Source organism: Suncus etruscus, chromosome 6 (genome assembly GCF_024139225.1).
Source record: "Suncus etruscus isolate mSunEtr1 chromosome 6, mSunEtr1.pri.cur, whole genome shotgun sequence".
NCBI classification, from domain to species: domain Eukaryota; kingdom Metazoa; phylum Chordata; class Mammalia; order Eulipotyphla; family Soricidae; genus Suncus; species Suncus etruscus.
Genome location: NC_064853.1, coordinates 8,078,909 through 8,094,954, shown reverse-complemented (window position 1 = coordinate 8,094,954; position 16,046 = coordinate 8,078,909). Strand labels below are relative to the sequence as shown.

General features: G+C 43.1%; 1 protein-coding gene across 1 annotated transcript; it reads left to right on the top strand.

The window, feature by feature from the left end:
* Positions 1-1,649: 1,649 nt before the first annotated feature.
* Positions 1,650-15,275, top strand: LOC126011631 (PRAME family member 7-like). The gene is made up of 6 exons (XM_049775448.1): positions 1,650-1,694; positions 2,826-2,936; positions 5,807-5,826; positions 11,939-12,208; positions 12,589-13,161; positions 14,711-15,275. Exons 1-6 carry the CDS (start codon positions 1,650-1,652, stop codon positions 15,273-15,275), a joined length of 1,584 nt encoding a protein of 527 aa, XP_049631405.1.
* The last annotated feature ends 771 nt before the right edge of the window (positions 15,276-16,046 follow it).

Genomic DNA, 16,046 nt, shown 5'->3' with positions numbered 1-16,046 from the left:
GCCTGAGATTGAGTCTGGAGAGCTCCCAAACCATTCTCTTTTCCTCTAAGAGTTTCCTTTCTGGGGTCATTTCACCTCATGGCTTAAGACACATTGAATAGACTCCATGAGAGTGTTCTCACAGAGTCACCATTGTGGCTCAGAGGGTGGAACTGGAAAAGCCTCGTGCTTTTCCAGTTGGTCACAGAGTCTGGTTTCGTCTTTTGTGCAGACACAGACTTTATTGCATAAGGCAAAACCTGTGCTGGAAGTGGGCTCTAAATGCACAAAAATTGTAGTCCATGGCCTTCTGAGCATGTGTCTGATGCGCGACAAACACATCCTGTCTAATATTGGTGCATTTCTATAACACCACAGAACATTGATATTGTTTGTATTTGTGGGGGCTGACACCACAGTCAGTGCTCTAGGAACTACTCCTGAGGCTGCTCAAAGAACTATATTTGATGCCTAATATTGAGCTCAGCACTACTCTGGGGTAGGCACACACCGTTTCTGTTTTATTGTTGCTTCTGCCCCCCCCCCCTCTCTCTTTTGGGTCACACCCGGCAGCACTCAGGGGTTACTCTTGGCTTTATGCTCAGAAATCACTCCTGGCAGGCTCGGGGGACCATATGGGTGCAGGGATTCAAACCAGTGACCTTCTGCATGCAAGGCAAACACCTTACCTCCATGCTATCTCTCAGGCCCCAAGGATATTTTTTTTGGTTTTTTGGGCCACACCCATTTGATGCTCCTGCCTAAGTGCTCAGAAATTGCCCCTGGTTTGGCGGGACCATATGGGATGCCGGAGGATTGAATCGTGGTCCTTCCTTGGCTAGTGCTTGCAAGGCAGACACCTTACCTTTAGCGCCACCTCACTGGCCCCGCTTCTGCCTCTCTTGTTTGGTTTTATTCCATGTTAGCTTTATTTTACAGTTGGGTTTTCTAGTTTTGGTCTTACCTAACACTGCACATAAGACTATGTAATATTGTGGCAGATGTGGCGCACCCAAAATAAAGCATGGTACTTTTTTTAAAATTTTAGCTGATACAATTTAATGTGCCTGATAATATCTGCAAATACAAGTCATTTTTCATTAAAATATGCTTAGCACACATTGATAAATATTTATTTATTTATTTGATTTTTGGGTCACACCTGGCAGTGCTCAGAGGTTACTCCTGGCTCTATGCTCAGAAATCGCTCCAGGCAGGCTTGGGGACCATATGGGATGCCGGGATTAAAACCACCATTTTCTGCATGCAAGGCAAACACCCTACCTCCATGCCATCTCTCTGGACCCATTGGTAAATATTTAGTTGCAACCAACTTTCTTTACCAAAAAATACACACATATAAATACACAGCATTTCCTAATTCCTACTGATTTCAATCTGGATACTTGGGGTAGCGTTCTGGCTTCCAAGTTAGTCTAAAAGCATTCAATTGTATTCAAATTTCTTGGTCAATTCTCTTGTCCAGAAGAAATGTTCTGAAAGTGAATTACTGGGACTCCAATTTATACGTAATTTCCTTTTGAAAGTAAACCTCCCCAACACTCAAACACATGCTAGATTTTTGTTTCATTTTTAAATGTTGAATAAAAATATAAATTTCAAAGAGGAACTTTCATAAATCACAAATACCAAAGGAGTATATACGGGTCATGTTTGGGTTCCCAGATCTGAGGCCTGAAAACAGCCAACAGGGAGTGAGTCCTCACTACCCATATCTTCTGAACAAGGCCCAAAGTCCCTGTTTGCCAATGTAGTGAGCAAGACCTGACAGAGATGCAATTTCACCAGATTGTAAATGTGGTCACAGTCAAAACCACTTCACTGTAGTCTCAGTAAAACAGATTATTTCTACAAACCTTCTAGAGCTGCCCCTGCATCATTTGTTTTTTTGTGGGAAAGGACTCCCGAGCAGTGCTCAGGATACCTGGGGGCCTCCAGTTTTACTTGTGCAACAAGCTGCTCCGGGTTCAAGATTATGGGTTGAGAAGAGAAAAAGGTGGCCAGGGAGATAGCTCAGCGGCCAGCGCTTGCTTTGCATGCATGAGACCTCAAGTTTGGTCCCCGTGTGGCACTTTAGAGCCCTGGCATCACATACACTCTCTTCTTCAGCACCATTAGGTGGAGCCCTGGTGGCCCTGAGCATCAGCCAGTGCCAAACCACCCCCTTCTTCCTCAGACCATGTTTGGGCTATCTCCACTGCCTACTTTCTCTTCTCAACCACTAATTTGGGCTTTCCTTGCTTATACTTACTAGAAATGTGTCCCAGTATTACTAAATTTCTGATTCTAGTCATTTGATTTTTCAAGACAAATAACCCAATAGGACTGATGCTTAACCATTTCTTTTATTTCCTTCTCCAAAGACTCAATGGCCATTCACGGATCTATGGATCAATCCACATTCCTAAAGGCCAATGCTCTCATCCCAATTCTCCATCTATCCCTATTTCCATTATTTCAGCTACCCTTTCCCACATTCTCAACCTTCTGCAACCTTCTTTTTCTCTCGGACAGATCAGACATCTGACAGCAGCTCAAAACTTTCCTCCATGTGCTAACCTGCAAAAAAGGTCAGAGAACTTCTATGTCTCAGTGTTCCTTCAGAATTTTCATTCGGAGTGAGGATATGAACACTGAGATTGGAAAAGCTACTGCCAAGATTACAGAGAGACTCTGATTTCTTCTCCATCCACTTAATAATATGTTACCTGAATTTAAGTAAACAGCAGAGCCTGGTCTCTGAAGACTCATTTCTGCCTCTTGGCTTCTTCCATTTTCTCAGCATCTGGAATCCTGACCACCCTGACGATCCCCAATTTCTTTAGCCTGTCCACCGAGTTCATATTCAACGGGCCAACGTGGGAGGATTCCAGGAAGACCTCAAGCTATACATCTGCTGCGATAATGTCTTGGCTGGTCGGGAGAATCGAACTGAGGTGCGATTTTTCCTTGGCTAGCGCTTGCAAGGCAGACACCTCTCCGGCCCCTGATGTAGATTTTTTTTTTTTTTTTTTGGTTTTTGGGCCACACCCTGTGACGCTCAGGGGTTACTCCTGGCTATGTGCTCAGAAGTTGCTCCTGGCTTCTTGGGGGACCATATGGTACGCCTGGGGATCGAACCCCGGTCCGTCCTAGGCTAGCGCAGGCAAGGCAGGCACCTTACCTCCAGCGCCACCGCCCGGCCCCTGATGTAGATATTTTAAGTGATGTTTTGAAATTCAAAGAACCAGGGACTTTGGGAATGTGTCTTAGCAATATAGCACATGTTCACATAGGAGCCCTGAATTCTAACCGTGTTACTGCAGAAAATGAAATAAAACAAATGAAAGGATCTCAATGGAGAACTGTCTTTTCTTTCATGGTGTTGTTACCTGCTTGCTGCCTACGCCCTTAAGAACCCAGGTACTGATGAAACCAGCTGTGGGAGTTTCCATGATGCTGGACCATTTGCTAATGAAGTTCTTCTTCACTCTCACACCATGTTCACCTCTCATACATGATGGTAGTTCTAAGGGGATTCCTCCCTTTTATTTGTTTGATTTTAATGGGGTATAAAATAATTTCTATGATCTACTTTTGGAGAGCACTGGCAGGGTCCTGGAAACAAGAATTCCTTCTGGTTGTCCAGATAAAACCCTCAAGACTAGGTCTGCCTCGTCATCTGTGAAAAGTTTAGGTTTTATGACACAAACAGTGCCTGACTCTAAGGGATGTTGTCACAGCATATTTGAAGACTATGGCCACATGAGCATACATCTGTGAGGAGTATGTAGAATTTTGAGGGGGACAGTATAGAAATAAATACTCCAAATTTCCTGAGTAAAGTCCTTACTACACTGCATAGAACATTCATATTTGTTTCATATTTGGGTATATAGGTGTACTATGAAATGGTTGTCATTGGAGCCACACAAGTATTTCTTGTGAGCCTTTGAGGATCCAACTCTGAGCTCCAAAAACAAAGTCATTATTTTTTTTTTTTTTTTGGTTTTTGGGCCACACCCATTTGACGCTCAGGGGTTACTCCTGGCTATGCACTCAGAAATCGCCCCTGGCTTGGGGGGACCATATGGGACACCGGGGATCGAACCGCGGTCCGTCCTACGCTAGCGCTTGCAAGGCAGACACCTTACCTCTAGCGCCACCTTCCCGGCCCCCAAAGTCATTATTTTTAAAGACAAAGTCTTAAAGAATGTTTACAATATGGATTGTGTACTAGGGCCAGAGATCTAGTACAGCAACAACAACCCTGTGCTTGCCTTGCACAGGATTTATCTGGGTACAATCCTCAGCATTCCATATAATTCATCCCCTGAGCATTCCAAGGAGCAATCTATGAGTGCAGAGTCAGGTGTAACCTTGGAGCACCACTGGGTTTGGTGCCCAAACCAACCAATGTCTCCCAAGAAGACATGTATATTCTAGAAGTGGAAGACTCCCAACATGACCATTTGCAGCTAGGGAATAATTAATCCTACAGGTAGAACTTATTGCCAGCTGGGTGTTGTCCAAGACTCAGGGTAAAATAATGATTATTCATTGCCTGGCCTCAAGGATTGAGAAACAGGAGCACCAAGAGCATTGATCAGGAATAGATGAACTTCCCAGTTCAAAAATGCTGAGAAACAATCCTTTTATTTATAGCCATTGATTGGCTGTTCTTTTTGAATTTTGGGCCACATCATGATGCTGAAATCACTCCTGGATTGGCATTCAGTAATCACTCTTGAGATACTGGAAATCTCCCAGGTCTATAATATGCAAAGCAATCTTCTGACTTACAATACTATCACTTTGGTCCCCTTCATTTTATTTGGGCATTCAATATATATATATATATTTTTTTTTTTTTTTTTGGTTTTTGGGCCACACCCGGCGGTGTTCAGGGGTTACTCCTGGCTGTCTGCTCAGAAGTAGCTCCTGGCAGGCACGGGGGACCATATGGGACACCGGGATTCGAACCAACCACCTTTGGTCCTGGATCGGCTGCTTGCAAGGCAAACGCCGCTGTGCTATCTCTCCGGGAGGTGTTCAATATTTTTATCCCCACGTGAAAGACATGTGGTCTCTCACATATGGAATCTATTAGCAGGAAATGTGCTGAGTATTTCCCCTGCCCCTTCAGAATAAAGTTCTTTAAAAGGTTTAAATGGAACACATCATGATATCCTGCTGGTTTGCATCTGTCTTCTTCCTATCATGGCATACATACATTTTTTTTATTTTTTGGTTTTTGGGTTACATCCGGCTGTGCTCAGGGGTTACTCCTGGCTCTGTGTTCAGAAATCACTTCTGGCAGGCTCAGGGGACCACATGGGATGCTGGGATTAAAACCACTCACCTTTTGCATGCAAGGCAAACGCCTTACCTCCATGTTCTCTCTCTGGCCCGCATACATACATTTTTATGAAATTAGTATAAGTTAGTTATACTGAATAGGTATTCTGATTCTTGCGTGCAGTTGATCTAGGTCTGTCCCCCAGAACCTCAAAGGGACATGAGCCCTGCCACTTCTCTCTGAGCACAGAGCTAGGAATCAATCCTGAGCACTTTCATGTGTGGCCCAAAATAACAAGAAATAACAAGAATAAATGGTAGCCTGAGAATCATTAGTATATAAATAAGCCTTGTTGGGCATTGGTTGGCATAGTATAAAAAAATCATGGAGAATATTTTTCCAAATTATTGATTAATTGATTGATTGATAGGTATTTGGGCCACACCCGGCATTGTTTGAGAGTTACTCCTGGCTCTGCACTTAGAAATTGCCCCTGCCTGGTCAGGGGAATCACATGGGATGCTGGAATTGAGCCGGGTCCCTCCTGGGTCGGTCGCATACAAGGCAAATGCTCCACTGTTGTGTCATCTCTCAGGCTCATATGGAGAATTTTTTTTGGGGGGGCCACACCCGTTTGATGCTCAGGGGTTACTCCTGGCTATGTGCTCAGAAATCGCCCCTGGCTTGGGGGGACCATATGGGACGCCTGGGGATCGAACCGTGGTCCTTCCTTGGCTAGCGCTTGCAAGACAGACACCTTACCTCCAGCGCCACCTACCCGGCCCCATATGGAGAATATTTTTATCTTACTTCTAATATATGTACTATCATCACTCTTTTTTATTTTTATTTTTTGATTTTGGGGTCACACCCGGCAGTGCTCAGGGTTTACTCCCAGCTATGAGCTCAGAAATCACTCCTGGCAGGCTCAGGGGACCATATGGGATACCGGGACTCAACCACGGTCCTTCTGCATGTAAGGCAAATGCCCCACCTCCATGCTATCTCTCAGCTCCTATCATCACTCTTATATATAGTTACTTCATTTAAAAATGTGGTTACAAAATGTTTATTGTTGGAAATCAGTCATAAGATGTACAATATCTCTTACCAGTGCTTTTATCCCTGATCCCTTTTCTTTCCCAGCCCCCACTATCCACCCTGCCTACTCTTTCTCTCTCATTGCCTCTCTTCCCACCATTTTGTTTTTGATACTATGTTTTGCACTTTTGATAATGTAAATGCGCCTTGCTTGTTAGTTTCTCCACTTTCAGCACCTAGTTCTGTCCAGACCCATCATTTCCAACTTATCACCCTAGTAGACCCTTTTCTAATCTATCAACTCATCACTCTTTAAGTCAAGCTTTCTTCCCTAATGACTACAATTGTCTACAACATCACCAGGACGCAAACCTCTACCAGGGAAGACCCTGACGCTACCCTAGCATTGACTTTACTCCAAGGAGTGTTCCCTTGACACCCAGATGACTCAGCAACAGCAGCAACTTGCTTGCAGGGCAGGACACTTCGCATCTGATGGTGAGGTGAAACTGGAGGACTCTCCAAATCTTGACTTCGAGGAAACACAGAAACCAGAATCCTTCTGGCACAGAAACCAGAATCTCTAACTACAGAAACCAAACAACAACAACAGCTAATGTGTGAAAAAATTTTGCCACAGAGAATGACTCAGGGGTTGGACAACCTAGTATGCCTGTAGGCCAGAGTGGATCGTATGCCAGAGAACTTCAGGGATAAGGTCTCTTTGTATTTAGGACAAGGCTTTTTATTTTTCATTTTACCCATATTTTGCTGGGCCTATGCAAACAACAACAATTGCCACTCCCACACCGTTATTGCTGTATTTTATTTCACTGTTATCCTTTTTTTAAAAAATAAAGAGCTTACTAAGCTTTCTGATGGTGCTTCAATGAACTCATTGTGATCAATAGTTTTCAAAAATAGTCTTTCCTTTTTATTCCATATCTTTAGTTTTTCTTTCAACTTTCTTTCTTTTTTTTTTTTAAGAAAACATGTTGCTTTTGGTCTTCCTAAAAAGTATTATTATGTTATGTCCACTATGTAATGCATTTTCTTTAAATAAATTAAATAAAAAAAACTTTCTTCCCTGAGCTGGACTTTATTGAGAATTCTTAAACTGAAGATATTCTTACTTTATATTGTGAACATATAAAAGGCTTGGTGCTCACTTTGGCACAAAGTGCAAGAGAACCCTGAAAGTGGCAAATGCTAAACAAATAGTGCTTATGAATTCAAGAGAAAGGCTGTAAGTATAGTATTTAGTGACCATACTCAACAGGAAGTGAAAAGGAGATTTTCTTTTATGGTTACTAAAGATAGTGTTGTGTAAATCTTCTTCCCAGGTGAAGAAATAAAAGAGTGCTGAGATGTTGCATTGATTTCAATTAGTGTCTCAGGTTGGTGAAATGTGCATTTGTGAAAAATGCAGGGAAAAATGTTTATGGGCCACATTTTAGGATTATCTCAATCTTAGATGATACTAAGTAAATAATGGAGATGGGATGTGGATGGAGCACTGAATATCTGAGACACCTCCTCTCTGGGATAAAGCACATCTTTCAATGAAAGGTCTCCTGGTGTCAGAATATATCCATATATATATGGAAACCCACAGCTTGTTCTGTGTTTCTGGTCTTCAATAACCTACAGTTTCTGCCCTCTAAACTTACTGACTTAGAAATGGCTCCTTCATCATTGATTATTGTAGGCTGCATGGTCTGAGTGAGAACTTTCTCCAGCCTGTTACTAAGCTAGTCTCATCATCCAAGGAGAAAACCACATCTTTTCTAGAGAAGGATGGAGGGGAACTTTCTATCTCCTCATAAATAATTGTGCTTTTGGGGCTATCGAGAGAGCACTGAATTAAGGAACCTGGCAGAACATGAACCCCATACTTTGTTTTTATTTATTTATTATTTATTTATTTACTTTTTTATTTTTTTGGTTTTTGGGTCACACCCGGTCGTGCTCAGGAGTTACTCCTGGCTCTATGCCCAGAAATTGCTCCTGGCAGGCTCAGGGGACCATATGGGATGCTAGGATTTGAACCACTGACCTTCTGCATGAAAGGCAAATGCCTTACCTCCATGCTATCTCTCCAGCCCCTTATTTGTTTTTTTAAACTTTATTTTTTTTATTTTATTGATTGTTTAATTGGCTTTGGGGACAAACCCAGTGCATCTCAGGGATCACTCAATTCTGCATTCAGAAATCCCTGGCAGGCTGTGGGACCATATGAGAGACTAGGAATTGAACTGAGTCCCTCCCAGTCAGTCACATGCAAGGCAAATGCCCTACAGCTGTGCTATCTCTTCAGCCCCATGCCCTGTTATTTTTTTTTAATGTCTGATATTATATTTGCTTATCCAAGTTCCATCAAATTTTACTCGTTTTATTTAAAAATTTTAGTGGAGGGGCCGGAGCCGTGGTACAGCAGTAGGTCATTTGCCTAACACACAGCTGGCTTAGGACATACCAAGGTTCGATCCCTCACTGTTCCATATAGTCCCCCAAACCAGAAATAATTTCTGAGTGCATGGCCAGAAATAACCCCTGAGTTTCACTGGGTGTGGCCAAAAAACAAAGAAACAAACAACAATTAGTGGAATACAACTCAGATCAGGACTTATACCTGTTTATGAGCTCATTCTTGGAAGGCTCAGAAGACCACATTGGGTCCTGTGATAGAAATGGGGCTGTTATAACCTCTGAGAACCAGTAAGTTTATTTCCAGGAGCATACTTCACAGAAGAATGACTTCCTTGGTCAAACTACTTTTAATTTCTCTCCTCTACACATAGACATTCTTAAATCACTCCCTTTTCCTCACAAAAAGATCATCTAACCAAATTTTCAGCCTTCTACTGGTCTACATTAGGAAAATACAACCCTGCCCTTCTCATTCCCATTCTTTTTTTTTTTTTTTTTTGGTTTTTGGTTTTTGGTTTTTGGTTTTTGGGTCACAACCGGCAGTGCTCAGGGGTTATTTCTGACTCTACGCTCAGAAATCGCCCCTGGCAGGCACGGGGAACCATATGGGATACCCGGATTCTAACCACTGTCCTGCATGGAAGGCAAATACCTTACCTCCATGCTATCTCGCTGGCCCCATTCCAATTTTTGTTGTTGTTGTTGTTGTTGTTTGTTTGTTTTTGGGGCCATACCCGTTTGACACTCAGGGGTTACTCCTGGCTATGCGCTCAGAAATCGCTCCTGGCTTGGGGGGACCATATGGGACACTGGGGGATCGAACCACAGTCCGTCCTACGCTAGCGCTTGCAAGGCAGACACCTTACCTCTAGCGCCACCTTCCCGGCCCCTCATTCCAATTTTTTAAATCTCAAGGACTTTGATCAGTTCTACTTCAGAGAAACCTTTCCATATGCCTAGTATCCAACCACCTTCTCAATGGTGGATCCTCACCAATTATCAATGGGGTCATGAGCTATTATTCCACAATTTTTTGTTTTTTGTTTTTTCGGCCATACCCCTTTGCTGCTCAGGGGTTACTCCTGACTAAGCGCTCAGAAATTGCTCCTGGGTTGGGGGGACCATATGGGACACCGGGGGATCAGGCCACGATCCTTCCTTGGCTAGCGCTTGCAAGCAGACACCTTACCTCTAGCGCCACCTCACCGGCCCCATTATTCCACAATTTTATAATTCATTTGGTTATGCATTTTGATTACTTGCAAATGATATTTCCTGTGAAGCAATTTCAACAGTGGAACATGTTTTCTTGGATCATATCAAAACCTAAAGAACTCTTCTTTCCCCCTCGGGACTATGACTGACTTATGGTGCAAATCTCGATCTTTTTGTTCGTATGGAGCCACTCCTGGAAGGACTTGGGGGTTATTCCTAACTCTGTGCTCAGAAATCACTCTTGGAGAAGCTCAATAAAAAAAAAAAAAAGGAGGCTCGTGGTTATCCTCAAACCAGCTGCATCAAGACAAATGCCTTGGCAATTGTAGTGTCTCTCCAGACCCTCCTCCATTTCTTTAATTATAAGTAATAACAGAGTAAAAGGACATGGATTGTCCCTCTTTATTTCCTTTCTTTGCTGAATGACATATGATCCAATCAAGTAATCTAGTCAAAGGAACAAATGTAACCTAATGATCTATTGGATTCAGGTCCCCACCCTATTCTTCGTATTTTTTTTTATTGGAGGTGTTAATTGGGAATCAGAGACCCACCCTTTTCTCCTGTTTTCCTATTGGAGGGTTTATTGGGATTCCGGGAACCACCCTATTCTCCTGTTGCTCTTTTAGAGGTAAGCACTAGAGCCAACCCTATAAAAGCTTCAGGCACCAAAGAAGAAATGCAGTATCTTACCATCCAGGAGTCTTGCTACAGGATCTTCAGGAGGTCTAAGGCATACCCAGCATGTCTGACATGGTAAGTACTTAATGGAGATGATAATGACACAGGTTCCTCATGGGCACCAGTTTTGAAGGTAGCCAACACATTAGAGGCATTGATAATTTTTCTTAATAATTATTTACAGAGAACAAAATTTAGATTTTTGTTTTGGCTCCAAGGGTTGTCTTGTATTGACCCCAAATGTATTATTTGCTTTTTGGGTTATATTTCTGGGTTATATCATTTTAAGTGCATATATTTATAATGCATATATATATATCTATACAAAGAAGAATATACAAAGAACACAACAGGAAGATCTCAAGGTTACTTCTGACTTGGTCAGAAATGACCCCTATGAGGCTGGCGGAACCATATGAGATAAAGGGGATTAAATATGTGTCTACCACATTATAAGGCAAATACCTTATCAATGCACTATTGCTCCGGCCTTTAGGACATTGTAAATGTAAGCAATGTTACTGTTTGGAATTCTTTTTTTGTTTGTTTTGTTTTGTTTTTTTTGGGCCATACCTGGCATTGCTCAGGGGTTACTCCTGGCTGTCTGCTCAGAAATAGCTCCTGGCAGGCACGGGGGACCATATGGGACACTGGGATTCGAACCAACCAGCGTAGGTCCTGGATTGGCTGCTTGCAAGGCAAATGCCGCTGTGCTATCTCTCCAGGCCCACTGCTTGGAATTCTAATTCCTGTCTCTCTGCTCTGAATTTTTAGTTTGATAGTATAGATATTTGAAAATGATATTATGTTTTTATGGTATAATTTCTTTTTTCCAAAGTTTACTGATGTTCAAGAATATGTTTAGGGTCCAATCTCTCTTTAGAATGCAAAATTTCTTGGGCTAAGCAATAGTATAACAGGTAGAATGCATTCCTGGCAAGTAGTCAACCTAGGTTCCATTCCCAGTATTCCATATGGCCCCTAAGTTGACAAGGTATGATTCCTAATGAAAGATTTAAGAGTAAGCCTGAGCCCTCTGGGATGTGCTTCCCCCCAAAAAGTAACAAAAGGTGCATTTTTCTCTCAGTCTAAAACCACGCCCATATTTTGTTAATGTAATATTAGCATTAGACTTATTACGCTAGACAGTGCTAAAGCACAAGCTTGGCATGTGTGCAGCTCTGGTCTGCATTCTCAGCAACTGCAAACTAGACAAAGAAGGTAAAGGAAAGGATAACTTGTTATATGGCTCTTTCCACAGGTATTCCCTAGGGAAAGAAAAGGACTGAAGAGTCTCCTGGACCTGGCAAGACAGGCCTTATTGAAGCAGCAAAACGCAGCTATCAGTGCTCTGGAATTTCTTCCCACAGAGCTATTCCCTCAGCTCTTCCTGGATGCCTTCCATTTTGGATGCACAGACACACTGAAGGCCATTGGCCAGGTGTGGCCCTTTCCCACTCTCCCACTGGGGATACTGTTAGATAAAATGATTCCCTGTATGAAGAGTTTGGAAGCAGTGTTGGATGGACTTGACCTGCTGCTTGCTCAGGAAGTTTGGCCCAGGTAAGATTCTGGGAAAGTTGGTCAGGTCAGTGAGAGGAGAGCCAGTAAATAGACACCAAGAGGAAACTCCAAGTGTGCTGTGCTGTGATGAGTTTATGCTGGAGACACCTCCCAGAAGTGTTGTCTACCTGAGGGAGCCATGTCTAAAAGAAGCTATGGTCCTGCTCCCCATAAACACTTAGAATTAGAGATTAAGATGGTAGGACAGGAAGGAAGCTTGGAGAAAAGACAGACAAGGAACCAGAGGGTATAAAGAGCTGTTGTGAAAGTTTATGTGGGGATTAGAAGAGAAGCAGAGAGGACAACTGATCCTCCTCCAAAGCAGAAGGTGGCTCCAAGTATAGAAACTCACCATCCTTACCCAATCCCTTTTCCAACAGGAGGTGCAAACTTCAGGTGCTGGATTTCTGTCTTTCTGGTGATCAATTCTGGAATAAATGGTGTGATATTCCTGTTCAATGGGGCCAAGCAATCAAGCCACCAATGCCTGTGGGCAACTTCAGAAAAGGGCACACCTCAGCACTCTTGGAGGTGGCCATAGACCTGACAGTTGGCATCGGTCCCCTCTCAAAAGTCCAAGCTCGAATCCTTCACTGGGCAAAGAACCACAAGGAAATTCACCTGTGCTGCAGGAAGATCACTTTTCTGCACATGCCCATCTTTGTCATCTGCCTGAATGACATCGAACTCACCTGTGTCCAAGAAATAGAGGTTGATTTATGCTGGAAAATATCAAACCTGGTATCATTCGCTCCTATGCTTGGCCAGATGAGGAATCTGCAGAGACTAAATTTCTCTACAGAGCCACCTTACAGCACCACCTTAAAGACCATGGAGGATCAGCATCAGTTTGCGGCCCTGTTTTCAAAGCAGTTCCTTCTGCTGAACAGCCTTCGGGAGCTCTATCTGGACTCAGCCACCTTCCTCAAAGGACGTATGGAACAGGTGCTTAGGTAAGAGATGCAGCCTCTAAAATAGATGCTATGTAGTCTTCATTGAGAAAATTATTTAGGAATAATGCTTTCTGACTCTCACAAGATCAGTGGTCTAAGTTAGTCTAGAAAATAGCTAAATAAAGACAGGTACACACACAACCATCCTATGTCCTTTGAGTACCTGAGTTCCTCACTGGAAATAGCAGTGAGTCTGGCTTGAATGCAATGCCTGTGGCATGAGGTCTGGTCACATAACGATATGTGGAAGAAGTTTGATTGTGGATGGTGTCTATTTGGGTGGTGAGGCCAGCCAGAAAAATATAAGATTTTCTGGGAATCAACTGAGTGTGACTTTTGCTTGTGGTCACTGAAATTGGCACAGGAGATTTTAGGATACTGGTCCAATATTGCAGGGTTTTCTTGTACCCCATTATCATCTTCAGTTTAGAGCTTCTATTATTCTATTAAATAGTTTTCTTCCTTCCTTCCTTCCTTCCTTCCTTCCTTCCTTCCTTCCTTCCTTCCTTCCTTCCCTCCCTCCCTCCCTCCCTCCTTCCTTCCTTCCTTCCTTCCTTCCTTCCTTCCTTCCTTCCTTCCTTCCTTCCTTCCTTCCTTCCTTCCTTCCTTCCTTCCTTCCTTCCCTCCTTCCTTTCTTCCTCATTCTTTTTTGTTCCTTTCTTTTTTTCTTTTCCTGTTTTTAGTTATTTTTCTTTCCTTCCTTTTATTTGCTATTTCTTTTGGGTATCATTGCATCAGAGTTCAGGATCTACTCCTGGTTCTGCTCTCAGATCATTCCCAGCAGGGGTTGATCAACCGTATGGGATACAAGGGATTCAACATTGGTTTTGCCATGTCTAAGTAAAGCACCATAAACATTGTGCAATTGTTCTAGTTTGAAGTGATATTTTACAAAGTTTTCTGTTTGTTTGTTTGTTTTTTTGGTTTTTGGGCCACACCCGGTAACGCTCAGGGGTTACTCCTGGCTAATCGCTCAGAAGTTGCTCCTGGCTTGGGGGACCATATGGGACACCGGGGGATCGAACCGAGGTCCATCCAAGGCTAGCGCAGGCAAGGCAGGCACCTTACCTTTAGCGCCACCGCCCGGCCCCTTACAAAGTTTTCTTTCTCTATACAACCTCCATATGTTATTGGGTGTCAACTGATAAGCATGGTTGTCTAGGATGTGCATTTTTAACTAATCCCACTTGTACATGTTTTCTTTTATCCCCCTATATCACAATTGATAATGCTCAACTTGATTTACTCATTGTCATGGTTTTTATGAAGAAATTGGTTTCATAAAGGCCAATATTTTGCATCATCCTAGTACATTTTCTGGGTATGTGTGATACTCTTGCAAGGAAAAGAATATTCCTGAGATTTGACGAATTTGACCAAAAGTACCTTTGAAGGCTAAAGGACTCAGCTTCAAATGAAACTGAACTCCTACAGCCTGACCTTTATAGGAGGATCTATTGGTCCATGATCTTAGTGAATGAGCATTCTCCTATCTTGTGGTCCATCTCCCTGTACCATTTACCAGATTTGACTGTTTCTGTCTCCCCAGGTGCCTGAAGACTCAGTTGGAGTTGTTGTCCGTCACGATGTGTACACTTCTCATACAAGACATGACACAAATGTCCCAGTGCCCAAACCTTAATCAGCTGAAGAAATTGAACCTGAGTGGCACTTGCCTGAGACTTCTCAGAATCCCCCTGCGAGGACTGCTGGAGAACTGTGCAGCCACTCTGCAGGACCTGGACTTAGGGGTGTGTGAGCTTCAGGACTCTCACCTCGAGGCAATCCTGCCTGGGCTGAAACTCTGCTTCCAGCTTAGGGTCCTGAAACTCCATGGGAACGGCGTGTCCATGGCCACACTAGTCCAAGTGGTGAGTCACCTGGCAGATCTGCCTCACTTAATGCTGGAGATATATCCGGCTCCTCTGGAGAGTTACAGTTCTCCAGGAAAACTCCATCAAAGGTCCTTTGATCTCCTTTGTGCAGAGATGACGAATGTTCTCAGAGACATAGGAAAGCCCAGGTCCATCTTTCTCAGCACCAAGCCCTGTACTTGCTGTGTCAAGAGCATCTCCCACAACTGTGAGCCCAAGTTCTTACCTGTGCCCAAGTGAAGTTGTCAGATTCAAATGATTTCTTTGCTCCAGTTTAGCAAGAGCAAAGGGCAACTAGGTATCTATTACATGGAAACAGACCTGTTAGCTGAAGAGAGAATCATGTGTTGGTCAACGGCGAGAGAGAGATGTCACCCTTGAAGGTGATATTTATACTGGGGAATAATGGGACCTTCAGGGATTGTCCATAGAGCCAGTGTAACTTCTGTATTATTGAGACACTTTGTCATTTGATGTATATACCTGAGGTTGTGAGTGTTCTCAAACAGAACACTCGAAGGTCCAAAGATCAGAAATGAAAAGATCAAAGATCGGGGTCTGCTATCTAGTTCAGTTTTGGAGCCTACATCTTCCATGTGAAGACCATTATTCTATCTCTGTCTGAATAAACCAAATAAAGAACCATCATGTTAACCTTGACTCTTTGTCTTTCTCCTAAAGTCCCCCTTTTGCCCACATTTTTCACAGGATCCAAAGTACCAATGATTCCAGTGTGTGAGTTCCCACTATGACACACTTGCTTGGGACTTGAGACTGAGTCTGAAGAGCTCCCACACCATTCTTTTTCCCTCCAGGTGTTTCCTCTCTGGGGTAATCTCACCTCATGGCTTCAGTCACACATTGAATATGCTTCAAGGGAAGGTTTCCAACAGAGCTGCCATTGTAGCTCAGAGGGAAGTTCCCCAGACATCTATATGTTTCCTGCTTTTTCATTTTGTCATTGTGCCTGGTTCTGTCCTTTGTCCAGACACAGGCTTTATTGCATAAAGC

Coding starts and splice junctions, on each gene's coding strand:
- LOC126011631 (XM_049775448.1), top strand. CDS start 1,650: ATGTTTGGGTTCCCAGATCTGAGGCCTGAAAACAGCCAACAGGGA. Junction 1,695..2,825: donor CTGAAAACAGCCAACAGGGA/GTGAGTCCTCAC, acceptor CAATTTCTTTAG/CCTGTCCACCGAGTTCATAT. Junction 5,827..11,938: donor TTGAGCCGGGTCCCTCCTGG/GTCGGTCGCATA, acceptor AGGACTGAAGAG/TCTCCTGGACCTGGCAAGAC.